Source organism: Diabrotica virgifera, chromosome 9, assembly GCF_917563875.1.
Source record: "Diabrotica virgifera virgifera chromosome 9, PGI_DIABVI_V3a".
NCBI lineage: Eukaryota > Metazoa > Arthropoda > Insecta > Coleoptera > Chrysomelidae > Diabrotica > Diabrotica virgifera.
The window spans coordinates 204,499,469-204,512,636 of record NC_065451.1 but is presented as its reverse complement, the minus strand read 5'-3'; the positions used below and the strand labels follow the sequence as shown (position 1 = coordinate 204,512,636).

The following is a 13,168-nucleotide window of genomic DNA, read 5'->3' as shown; positions in this document are numbered from 1 at the left end:
AATCTCCGATAGGAGTGGCACAAGAAGAAGAAGAATTGAATTTGGTCTTGCTCATGGCAATAATACTGCTTCTGTGATATTAATGAATTGAATTTAATGGTATTGGTGAAGTTCAGTAAAACACAGCTAGCACAATACTTAAGAGGCAACAGTGGAGCGCGGAAAACGCGGTCCAAGATTGCAGCTGTAATTTTGAATATTTTGTCGAGATATTTGGCACACATATGTTCGTAATATAATAAAGAATGGCGGTTTTTGAGAAATATTAGTGGAGTCACTGAAGGTGGATATGAGCTATTACCTCCGATTTCGTTGAACCTCCATCGATTTGGATGAAATTTGGTAAGTGGTTAGAGGATATCTCAACGAACAAAGGTGACATGGTGCCAACTTGCGCTTTTACCCTGGGGGTGGATGCCACCCCTTCTCGGGGGTGAAAATTATTTTATTAAAAATAACCCCATAATGCGGTAGAGGGGCAAATTATAAGCAAAATTTGTTATATAAAATTATTAATATAAATTAAAACTTTTTGAGTTATTAAAGATCAAAGATTTTAATTATTCGTGAGAAAAATGCATGTTTTTAAACGATTTTTCATAAATAACTCAAAAACTATGTTTTTGCAAAAAAGTTATGATTATTACCAAAATTGAAGATATTAAAAAACGAAATAAATCCCTTACTAGAATAACGTTTTAGAACGGTTTTAGTGTTAACTAAAAGTTAGTTATAGGTAATTGAATGTACCTATATTTCTTTAGGCGACTACCCAAATCTAAGTATTCAAGCTTAAATAACGGGAAAATGATGCATTTTATAACACAAACTTATTAAACATTTGTCTAAGTATTTAAAAATATCTATCAGATGAGCTTACGAACAAGTTGATATCATTAAAATTTATGCTCCAAAAATTTTTCAAAAGATGTCTTTTAAAAATTTTTCCAAAAAATGTTATTTTTTTTAATAACTCCGTTAATTTTGAGACATGAGATTTGCCTAAAAACCATTTGAAAGCTAAAACTAAGGACTTTTAAACCACGTTAAATTTAATCTTTTAGACCCCTTACTTTTTTAATAATAAAAGGTTAAATTGCCCAGTTACATGGTTCTCGCAGGCAAAATTTAAGATTAAAACGTTTCTATCTCGGTTATTTTGTACCCTACAGAAATACTAAAAAAGGAAAATATTTGATACAGAAAAAAATAAAGTTTGATTATATATCATTTTTTTCGTATATTGAGTATTTTTGGAGTTATTAATAAAAGAACTCAGTGGAGTTCAGTGGATTTATTCAAACGACAGAACAATTGGAACAAGAAACCGATCTATTTATGATAAACATCCAGCAGGCAGCGTGGAACAACACACCTATAATCCAAAGAAAAACAGTAGGAAACAAGTACCCCAAAGAAATTAGAGACTTGATACAGGAAAAAAGAAAGGCTCGGAAGATATGGCAAAGAACTCGAATTAAAGAAAATAAAAATAAGCTTAATAGGCTCACACAACAGCTGCAAAGGGAAATCTCGAAAATTAAAAACGAATCAATCAATAAGTACCTGAGAGAACTAACTGATGATGAATGCACCGATTACTCCCTTTGGAAGGCAGCCAAAAAGATAAATAAGCCAGTTCAGCATGTACCTCCTCTACGAAAAGAAAACAGAACATGCGCAAGAAATCCCAAAGAGAAAGTGGATGCGTTCGCTGATTATTTAGAAAACATATTTCAGCCAAACCCTGGGGAAACTCATGTAGACGATGAACCAGTAGCTTTTGATTCTGTTAACATACAACTGACTACTACAAAAGAAGTTCAAAAATTAATCAAAAACATCAATACAAAAAAAGCGCCTGGGTTTGACCTGATCAATGGTGAGATACTAAAAAAATTACCTAGAAAAGCCATAGTAAAGCTTACTACACTAATAAATGCATCCTTTAGGCTTAGATATGTTCCCATCCTTTGGAAAACGGCAGAGGTTATAATGATACCAAAAGTAGGACAAGATAACCATGAATTAACATCATACAGGCCAATCTCCTTACTATCCATAATCTCAAAGGTGTTTGAAAAATTACTACTACGAAGAATGAACCATATAATTGAACAAAAAAATATTCCAACTCATCAATTTGGATTTCGTGATAAACACTCCACAATTGACCAGATCCATCGAATAGTAACTGAAATAGAAAAAGCACTGGAAGGGGACAAAATTTGTTCGGCAGTATTCCTGGATATCGCAAAAGCATTTGACAAAGTATGGCACGACGGTCTGTTAATGAAGCTAAAGAAAATATTTCCTATGCAACTCGTTGAAATATTGAAGTCATACCTACACCAGCGAACATTTAGAGTTAAAATGGAAAACGAGTACTCTGAGTTAAAGCAAATAAATGCAGGGGTTCCACAAGGTAGCGTTCTTGGACCAATACTATACCTTTTGTACACATCTGACATTCCGGAGAGGGAAAACATCCAACTGGCCACATTTGCTGATGATACAGCAGTCATGACAATAGGAGCAACTATAGAGGAATCTACGATTAACTTACAAAATGCAATTAATGGTATAGAAGGCTGGTCCAAAAAATGGCGTATAAAGTTTAATGAACAGAAGTCAGTTCATATTAACTTCACTAACAAGAAAATCAATAATCTTCCAATTATCCTAAACAACAACGTTGTTCCTAATAAAAAAACAGCGAAATACCTGGGTTTAAATCTCGACGTCAAACTAAAATGGAAGGAGCACGTTAAAAAGAAAACTGAACAGATGAAGATAAAGTACAAAAATATGTATTGGCTAATAGGTAGGTACTCTCAACTTTCCATCCAGAACAAAGTACTAATTTACAAACAGATATTGAAACCGGTGTGGACCTATGGCCTACAATTATGGGGCTGTACCAAAAAAAGTAATTACCGAAATTTAGAAACGCTCCAGAACCGAATATTAAGGAATATTGTATGTGCTCCTTGGTATGTTCGGAACGACGATTTGCGTAGAGATCTTAAAATCGAATCTATTCCAAATGAAATCAAGAAAGTCGCCAGGAGACATGAAGACAGGCTCCATAAGCATCCCAACCATGAAGCACTTCAGCTTCTTGTCAACGAACCCCAGATGCGAAGGCTCAAGAGGACTAAACCGTTCGAGCTCGTGTAATGTGTGAAGTTGTGCCGGGCTTAGTTAGTGTTGTGCATTGTATTGTAGCCACAACAAATACGTGAGCAATTAGTGAAAAGCAGAGTCAGTGCTGTGCTGTGTAGCCACAATAAAGAAGTGGACATTTCATGTAAAAAAAAGCTAGGATGGACCAGGTGACATCTAGTTTACAAACATTTTTTAGGGAAATTAGGTTAAAGAAAAAATACTGATTAATCTTGTAGATTAGGTGTATTTATATTGTTTAAATAAAAAAAAAAAATTATTAAAAGAAAATGAAAATAACGATAATCTGAAGAATTCTGATTTTTTTAAATTACATCTGTTTTTCAAAAATATGTATTCTAAACCGGTCAAAATTGTCAAAATCATTACTTATGCTAATATAAAGAAACTCTTGTAAGGATTTCTATAAATTTTAATTTTTGTGGAAATGGCGATGTTTTATTTTTCACTTTTTCCAAAAAAATTCCAAAAAGTTCTCTTATTTTCATCATAACTTGCTTAGTTTTGATGCTATTAACGTCTTATGGAGCTCATTTGATAGGTATTCCGAAGTACTTTGACAAGTGTTTTGTAAGTATATTTTATAAAATGCATAGTTTTCCCGTTATTTAAGCTTGAATACTTAGATTTGCGTACTCGTCGAAAAAAATATACCTTCAATTACCCATAACTTACTTTGAATTAACATGAGTGTAGTTCTTTAAATAAGAAATGTATTCAATTTTTTATTATCTTTAATTTTGGTAATAATAACTTTTTTGTAAAAGCTTAAAGTTTTTGAGTTATACGTGAAAAACTGCTTAAAACATGCATTTTTTACGAAAAAATAAAATCTTTGATCTTTAATAACTCAAAAAGTGTTGATTTATATTAATAACATTATATAAAAAAATTTGCTTAGAATTTGTCCCTCTATCGATTTATGGTATATTTTTAATGAAATAATTTTCACCACCGAGATGGGGTGGCATCCACCCCCAGGGTAAAAGCGCAAGTTGGCATCATGTCACCTTTGTTCCTTGAGGTATCCTCTAACTACTCACCAATTTTCATAAAAATCGATGGAGGTTCAACGAAATCGGAGGTGAAAACCTTCAGTGACTGCACTATATGTTAGTATTGGAAATTACTCTATAACTAAATAAAATATTGCAAAAACGGAGCCTGTACCGCCATTAATAAGAACAAAAAAAATACACTTTCTTCAAATAAACTTTTTATCCCATGCCTAGATTTTGTGTCACATTGGATTTACTAAAAGTCGATTTTCTATAGCAAGAAATCGAACATGACTGACTTGGCAACATTTAGCACGCCTATGAGATGAGTACAATTTATTCTTTTTCTCATGATCATCTTTCAGTGCGTCACAGTTTTTCGATTTCTCTCTAACGCATTAAATTGTATGTGACAGAAAAAAGGCACGTCGCTGAATACTTTGGTAATTATTCTAGTTCGGTGATTATTCTAGTTGTCGATAGATTATGCCATAATCAAAAAAGAATTATTTATTAAATAAAATAATAATATTATCAATATAATCTGTACAATTTATAAGACTATACAAATGAAAGAAAATACCATTTTATAAATGCAATAGACACAATTGATTTGGTTTTATTCCAAATTGAAAATAAAATTTGACAACTGTCAGATTTAACTAAAATGTCACGTTAGAATAAATGTCATAAATGTGTATTATCACGGACTTACCTTTTTTTCTATAATTTGTGACGCACTGAAAAATGTTCATGAAAAGGAGAATAGTATTGTTTTTAATAGTATGATGTCACTGTCGTATATTGCCGACGCACTGTTGCCTCACTGTTGAAAGTTCGCAGAACTTTCGAAAACCAAAAATATTGATGACACGCTACTGTTTACTATTAACGATTATCAAAAAAACGTGTCATGCAATTTTTTGGCATGACATACATTGTTTTTTTTTTATTTTAGGTTATTCCCAAGAGGAGAGCAAATTGGAAATGATGAAGACACTATCTAAACATTCATCTAATGAAGGAAAAACATTAGATCAAAATATGACTGTTGCGACTGGACAAGGACCTTACAAATGTGAAGATTGTTTTAAGACGTTTTCTCGAAATGAGCGTTTAAAAAAACATTTGAGAGTGCACACTGGGAAAAAACCACACAAGTGTAAAACTTGCTTAAAACAGTTTCGTGCTGCAAGTGATTTGAAAATACATTTAAGAGTGCACACTGGAGATAAACCATACAAGTGCGACATTTGTTTTAAACGTTTTAGTAGAACAGATAATTTAACCACACATTTGAGCGTGCACACTGGGGAAAAACCATACAAGTGTGAAACTTGCTTGAAACAGTTTCGTATTGCAAGGGATTTGAAAGTACATTTAAGAGTGCACACTGGAGAAAAACTTCATAAGTGCGAAATTTGTTCTAAGCAATTTAGTCAAGCATGTAATTTGAAAACACATAATTTGAGAGTGCACACTGGGGAAAAACCATACAAGTGTGAAACTTGCTTAAAACAGTTTTTTACTTCAAGTGGTTTGAAAAAACATTTGAGAGTGCACACTGGGGAAAAACCATACAAGTGTGAAACTTGCTTAAAACAGTTTTTTACTTCAAGTGATTTGAAAATACATTTGAGAGTGCACACTGGGGAAAAACCATACAAGTGTGAAACTTGCTTCAAACAGTTTTTTACTTCAAGTGAAGTGAAAAGACATTTTTTAAGAGTGCACACTGAAGAAAAACCTTACGAGTGCGACATTTGTTTAAAACAGTTTCGTACTACAAGTGAATTGAAAACACATTTGAGAACGCACACTGGAGAAAAACTTTACAAGTGCGACATTTGTTTTAAGCAATTTAGTCAAACATGTAATTTGAAAACACATTTGAGAGTGCACACTGGGAAAAAACATTTCAAGTGTGAGATTTGTTTTAAAAGTTTTAGTAGAGCAGATAATTTAACAACACATTTGAGAGTGCACACTGAAGAAAAACCTTACTACAAGTGCGAGATTTGTTCTAAGCAGTTTTCTCAGAATGGTCATTTTAAACGCCATTTGAAAGTACATACTAGAAAAGATCTTAACGAGAACACGTCAATATAATAATATAAGTGAATCGGTGAGTGAAAGAGTAGTATATCTCCAAAACTTTCATTTTAAGAAAACAAAAAAAAACATTTAAACAAAAAACTAGTCGTTTTTTGATATTTTCATACATTGTCAAATTGTAGCTTTTGAGCTTATTTATTAAATAGCCAAATAAAATTTATTACAACAAAGTCCAGAAAAAGGATATTTGCAAAAATGTATCGTGTATATGTACTGTTCTTTCACTTAATTACAAAAAAACACAATTCTGAAACTACATTTATTGGTTTTGTTTAGAAATATTTATTAACAATAAGACTAATCGTCAAATACAGTTATCCTCGTTTTTCTTAACGACTTTCGAAGAGATAATACGGTAATAGAAACCTAAATCGTTTCCAAACATATTTTGAAAAATTTTCTTAATGTCTGCTGTTTGCTTCATTGATTGGGACAGGTTCTGTATATGCTTTGTCGGTAGGAAATTGAGAATTAACATTTGGCTTTACCAATTTAAATGTATGGCATAAAAGGCCTTCTATACAGGGTGTTTCATTGGGAAAGTAACATACGTTAACTGTAGAAATAGGACACTTAGGCGGTCTCAAAAATACCATACTTAATGGGACTTACTCCATTAATAACAAAGATACTGGGTGTTTTATCTATTTTGCCATTTTTTTAATTGGTTCATAACTTTTTAACCACACTGTATATTTATTTTATATTTGGCACGCAAATATCATTTAAGGTGTACAATAAATTAATTTATTTACAATTGTAAAAAATCCAGGTCCGGATTAAAAAATATTTGAAAAATATTCCGACCCAAAAACAACACCCTGTACATTAAATTTTTTTAAAATCGATTTTTCAGTTGAAAAGAGGATGAAAAACCAAATTTAGTGGTATACTTTGAGTTTTCGGCAAAATGATTTTTCTGGTCAAATTTTGAGTTTGAATTCTGAAATTATGTGAATTGCGAGAGCTCTAAGTAGAAAAAAATTTAAATACAGCTTACAACTTGTCAACCGCACTGTATATTGATTTTATATTTAACACGCGAATATTCTTTTAGGTGCCCAATCAATTAATTTACTTACAATTATAAAAAATCCAGGTCCGTATTAAAAAATATTGTATAAATGTTCCGACCCAAAAAAATACCCTGTATATTAAATTTTTTTAAATGGATTTTGCATTTGAAAATGGTATGAAAAACTAAATTTAGTGGTATACTTTGAATTTTCGGCAAAATGATTTTTCTGGTAAAATTTTGAATTTGAATTCTGAAATTATGTCAATTGCGAGAGCTCTAAGCAGAAAAAATTAAAATGCGACTTAATTTTAATTAATACCATTATTTAATCTAAATTGGTAAAATGTTAACATTTCAGTGTTTTTTAATTATGTGTGACAAATAGTTTATGGCGAATATTCATCTTTAAATAATGAATAAATAATAAAGGGTCAATAAAGAATACATCAATTTAATCAACAAAGTATCTAAAAATTATAACAAACAGCGAAAATTTGTAGTATAATAACTATTCAGAACTAAAGCACTTATTCAAAATTACCACCATAAAAAATTATTGTTATGTGTGCAAATGTTAATATTTTACCAATTTAGATTAAATAATGGTATTAATTAAAATTAAGTCATATTTTAATTTATTTCACTTTGAGCTTCGCAATGCACATAATTTCATAATTCAAATTCAAAATTTTACCAGAAAAATCATTTTGCCCAAAATTCAAAGTATACCCCTAAATTTAGTTTTTCATATTCTTTTCAAATGCAAAATCCATTTAAAAAAAATTTAATATGCAGGGTTTTTTTTGGGTCGGAACATTTATACAATATTTTTTAATCCGGACCTGGATTTTTTATAATTGTAAATAAATTAATTGATTGGACACCTAAAAGAATATTGGCTTGTTAAATATAAAATCAATATGCAGTGCGGTTGATAAGTTGTAAGCTGTATTTCAATTATTTTGTACTTAGAGCTCTCGCAATTCACATAATTTCAGAATTCAAATTCAAAATTTGACCAGAAAAATCATTTTGCCGAAAATTCAAAGTATACCACTAAATTTAGTTTTTCATCCTCTTTTCAACTGAAAAATCTATTTTAAAAAAATTTAATTTACAGGGTGTTGTTTTTGGGTCGGAACATTTTTCAAATATTTTTTAATCCGGACCTGGATTTTTTACAATTGTAAATAAATTAGTTTATTGTACACCTTAAATGATATTTGCGTGCCAAATATATAATAAATATATGGTGTGGTTAAAAAGTTATGAAACAATTAAGAAAATGGCAAAATAGATAAAACACCAAGTATCTTTGTTATTAATGGAGTAAGACCCATTAAGTATGGTATTTTTGAACCGCCTAACTGTCCTCTTTCTACAGTTAACGTATGTTACTTTCCCAATGAAACACCCTGTATACTCGGATGTAGTAACATAACCTGGTGCTTTGCTGCAATATGTGAACTGTCTAAATTGGGACACAGTTAAACTAACTTTTTGTTCAAAAGATTTGCACGTCTTTTTATAAAAATTGGGCCACCAGTTATTGAAGGCAAGAATATCGTTGTGTCTAATAGACGTTATAGTAAACGGATTTACTTTTCAGCAAATTAAAATCATATTCTCATATTCGTCAGGCTGGTAAACACGATCAGATCTCCTTATTAGTTTACCTGTCATGAAATCACGATCACAAGGTAAAAACGATTGTCCGCGGATCAATTTAGATTAATTTGTATTTTTTTAAAAATTATTTTTGATTGAATATTTTCACGGCCACCTAATAAAATTTCACGTATTTTTTGTTGCAATTAATGTTTGGCTGAAAGAATTATGAATGACTCACAAATTAAAGCAGTCAGGTATAGGGAATGCTTAAGAATTAAAAAAGTGCCATCAAATATAATTTAATTCTACTTCTCTTCTTCACGTGCCATATCAGAATCATCCGACGTTGGCGATCACCATTGCAAAGGCTTCTGGATCTTCTGCAATATGGAATAATTGCTCTGCATTTGGTATCTGAGTCCATTCTCGAATGTTTTTTAACCAAGAAACTTGTTTTCTTCCTACACCTCTACGGCCCTCTATTTTGCCTTTAAGGATCAGTTGTAATATTTTATATCGATTTCCCCTCACTATATGTCCCAGATAAGACATTTTTAGATGTTTAACAGTCTTTAGCAGTTCTCTAATAAGTTTCTTAATTCTCTAAGTTCTCTAAAAAAGCCTAATACATCATCATGTAAAGACTTTAGACTAATTAGTCTCATGAGCCAGTCTCTCAAGCTACTTCTTAAGATAATTCTTAATAGAATCAAGCAGAAATGTGAAGAGACAATGGGAAACAAACAATTCGGTTTCAGAGAAGGATTGGGAACAAGGGAAGCTCTGTTCTCAATGTTAACATTACTTCAACGATCATGGGAAGTACAGAAACCAATTTACGTCTGCTTTATAGATTTTGAGAAGGCGTTTGATAGAGTTCAACATAATAGGTTGTTTGAATATCTAGAAATGATTGGAATAGACGATAAAGATCTGAGACTTTTACAACATCTATATTGGTATCAAGAAGCTTCTATTCTGGTAGACGGCAAAGAAACAGACAAAATTTGCATTCAAAGAGGTGTCAGACAGGGTTGTGTGTTATCCCCAACTTTGTTTAACGTATACTCAGAAATAATTTTTAATGAAGCCTTGGAAGGACAATGTGGAGTTCGAATCGGGGGAGAAACTATTAACAACATCAGATATGCAGACGACACCGCGATCATGGCTGAAAATATCGAAGATCTTCAATTCCTTATAGATCGAGTCACTAGGGAATGCTCCAATAACGGACTTAACATAAATGCAACAAAGACAAAGTTACTTGTGGTTAGTAAACAAGACGTCGGCCCTATGCAACTAATTGTCAATGATGAATCAATAACAAAAGTTAACCATTTTAAATACCTAGGATGTTGGATAAACGAGACACTAAATCCGGATGAAGAAATTAAAACTCGTATAGAAATTGCAAGAGGAGCATTTATGAAACTTAGATCTATTCTGAGCAACTCTCAGCTGAACTTACAACTAAGAATCAAGTTCCTAAAATGTTATGTGTATCCTGTATTACTATATGGATGTGAAACCTGGATCATGAAGGTTAACATGATGAACAGATTAGAAGCCTTTGAGATGTGGTCGTATCGTAGAATGCTCAGAATATCTTGGGTTCAACGCATTTCAAACAGAGAAGTCTTAAACAGAGTAGGTCAAGGCGAAGGTGACTTAATGAAGATGATAAAAAAGAGAAAACTTGAATATCTGGGGCATATAATGAGAGGTAGCAGATACACGATGCTGCAGTTAATACTCAATGGAAAGATCGACGGAAAAAGAGGAATTGGTCGAAAGAAATATTCATGGCTCCGAAACCTTCGTCAATGGACTGGCTTATCAGCAGACCAATTGTTACATGCCGCACAAGATCGAGAACGATATCGGCAAATTGTTATGGAAGCTACCCACGCCTAAAAATTTGGGCACGGTACTTAAAGAAGAAGAAGCAGTTCTCTATCTTTGTTGACCCTCCTTAAAACTTCTTCATTAGTTTTCCTTGCTGTCCAAGGTATCTTCAGCATTCGTCTATGAATCCACATTTTCAATTCTTCAATTTTGTTCATGGTCGATACTTTTAGCGTCCACACTTCTGCACTATACAAAAGTACGGACCAAACATAGCACTTAACCATTCTTTGTCTTAGTTCTAAACTGAGAATCATTTCATTAGAATAATAAAATACAAGGTGTTCCATTTAAGAAAACTCAGAAAGTACTCATTCACAAAAAAACGTAATTATCTTTTAAACTACACCGTATAATATTACAAAACCTTATATTTTGAGAAAGAAGGCATCGATCAGAATGTAAAAATATACAGGGTGTATAAGTTAGTGTCACCCTGTCAATATCTGTTGCCCTGTATATTTGAAAATATTTTTAAATCATGGTCCTATATATGCCCCAACTTTTACCTAAATAACTTTCTTTGATATATCTTACGACAAACGAGTAGGTCGGTCGTCCATTGGAAGCGTAGTCGCGCGACTCGTAGGTAGCGCGTATACGTCCGTGTATGCGCGATCTTGAGACTGAGCGACTGGTATCATCCACTACAGGCGACTCTATACTCCTTAGTTCGCGACTGCCATCATTGAGAGAAAGTGTGCTTTGTGAATAGCGAGTAAAATGAAGTAAAAAATATGTACCTTTTAGAGCAAGCTTAAAATTTAAGGCAATTTTGGTGATTATTTAGGAAATCGTCATGCAGAAGATGGAATTCTTCGAGTAAATTTCATTCTATTATTTCATTTATCCAACACAAAAGTCTTTAGGTCTAATAGTCTAATAAGGCATTTGCGAGCTCATCTTGATAAGAAAAGACTTTTGTGTTGGATAAATGAAATAGTAGAATGAAATTTACTCAAAGAATTCCATCTTCTGTATGACGATTTCCTAAATAATCAGCAAAATTGCTTTGATTATTATCGGATGAGTCAAAAGTAATAAAGGTGACCCATCTATCATGAAAAGGAAATAAAAAAAAGTACCTACTCAATAGTACAGAGCATGATACTATAAATAACAAGATAATATACCTAGATATTGCACATCCAGATGTCGTGACGTAAGTGGAGACCCGCAAGTTCGTAATGGTTCGTAATCATTCGTAATGTCCGATTAGTTTGAATTGTTGTAAGCTAGTGTATTTTATGGGAGATGCACTTTCACCACAACTCTTCAACTTAGCTCTGGAGCACATAATCAGAAGTGCAAGAATCGAAGAACCTAATTCAGTATTTCATCGAGAAGGACCAAACTTACTACTGGCATTTGCAGACGATATCGATCTAATAGGAAACACACGATTAAGGATGAAGGAGACTTTCGTGAGGTTCGAGAAGGAAGCAGAGAAGATGGGGCTCCAAATCAACGAAAACAAGACGAAATATATGTATATGAGCCGCAATAACCAAAGCAGAGACAGAATCGGTCAGAATATCACCATCGATGACTTTAACTTTGAGCGCGTTAGAGAATTCAAGTATCTTGGAACAACAATAACTGAAGACAATAACGGATCACAAGAAATAAACAACAGGATTCAGGCCGACAACAGATGTCTTTATGCCCTCCAAAACCTTATAAAATCGAAACAACTAACAAGACGTACGAAGATACAGGTCTATAAAACAATCATACTACCCGTTGTGATGTATGGAAGCGAAACGTGGACGATAACAAAAGCAAACGAAGAGAGACTATGTGTTTATGAAAGAAAAATCCTAAGGAAGATCTTTGGTCCTGTGCTGGATGAAGCATCAGGACAATATAGGATAAGAACTAACAAAGAGCTCGAAGAACTTTACCCAGACGCCAACATTATAAAAGAAATAAAGTCAGAAGACTCCAATGGGCAGGACACCTCAGAAGACATTCTGACCAAAGAACAGTAAGACTGCTGTGGGAGGAAGTCCCCACTGGAAGGAGACCACGCGGACGCCCTCGACTCCGGTGGCGAGATAATATAGCAGGAGACCTAAGCACTATGGGCGTGGATAATTGGATGGAGGTTGCTCAAGACAGAAAACAGTGGAGGCATGTTGTCGAGTCGGCTAAAACCCACGAAGGGTTGTAACGCCACGGAGTAAGTAAGTAAGTAAGTGTATTTTATATTTTATCTTTGACAGTTATTTTGACAGGAATCTCGACACTAAATTTTTTCGAATGCATGAAGTTTAATGTTATTTTGCTAATTGAATAATTTCATCACAAAATGCATACAAATCCCATTTAA

The 13,168-nt window shown here is 32.8% G+C and overlaps 1 protein-coding gene across 4 annotated transcripts in view; it reads left to right on the top strand.

The window, feature by feature from the left end:
• The window catches only part of LOC114329783 (zinc finger protein 664-like), a 107,007-nt gene that overhangs the window by 52,959 nt on the left and 40,880 nt on the right, over positions 1-13,168 (top strand). For 2 of the 4 annotated variants that reach the window (XM_050662469.1, XM_050662468.1), the window contains exon 2: positions 5,143-6,309. The exons of the other annotated variants lie outside the window; for them this stretch is intronic. In XM_050662469.1, coding sequence (XP_050518426.1) covers positions 5,143-6,293 — 1,151 coding nt within the window. In that variant the 3' untranslated portion in view covers positions 6,294-6,309. The remainder of the gene's footprint in view (positions 1-5,142; positions 6,310-13,168) is intronic. 4 annotated transcript variants of the gene reach the window in all.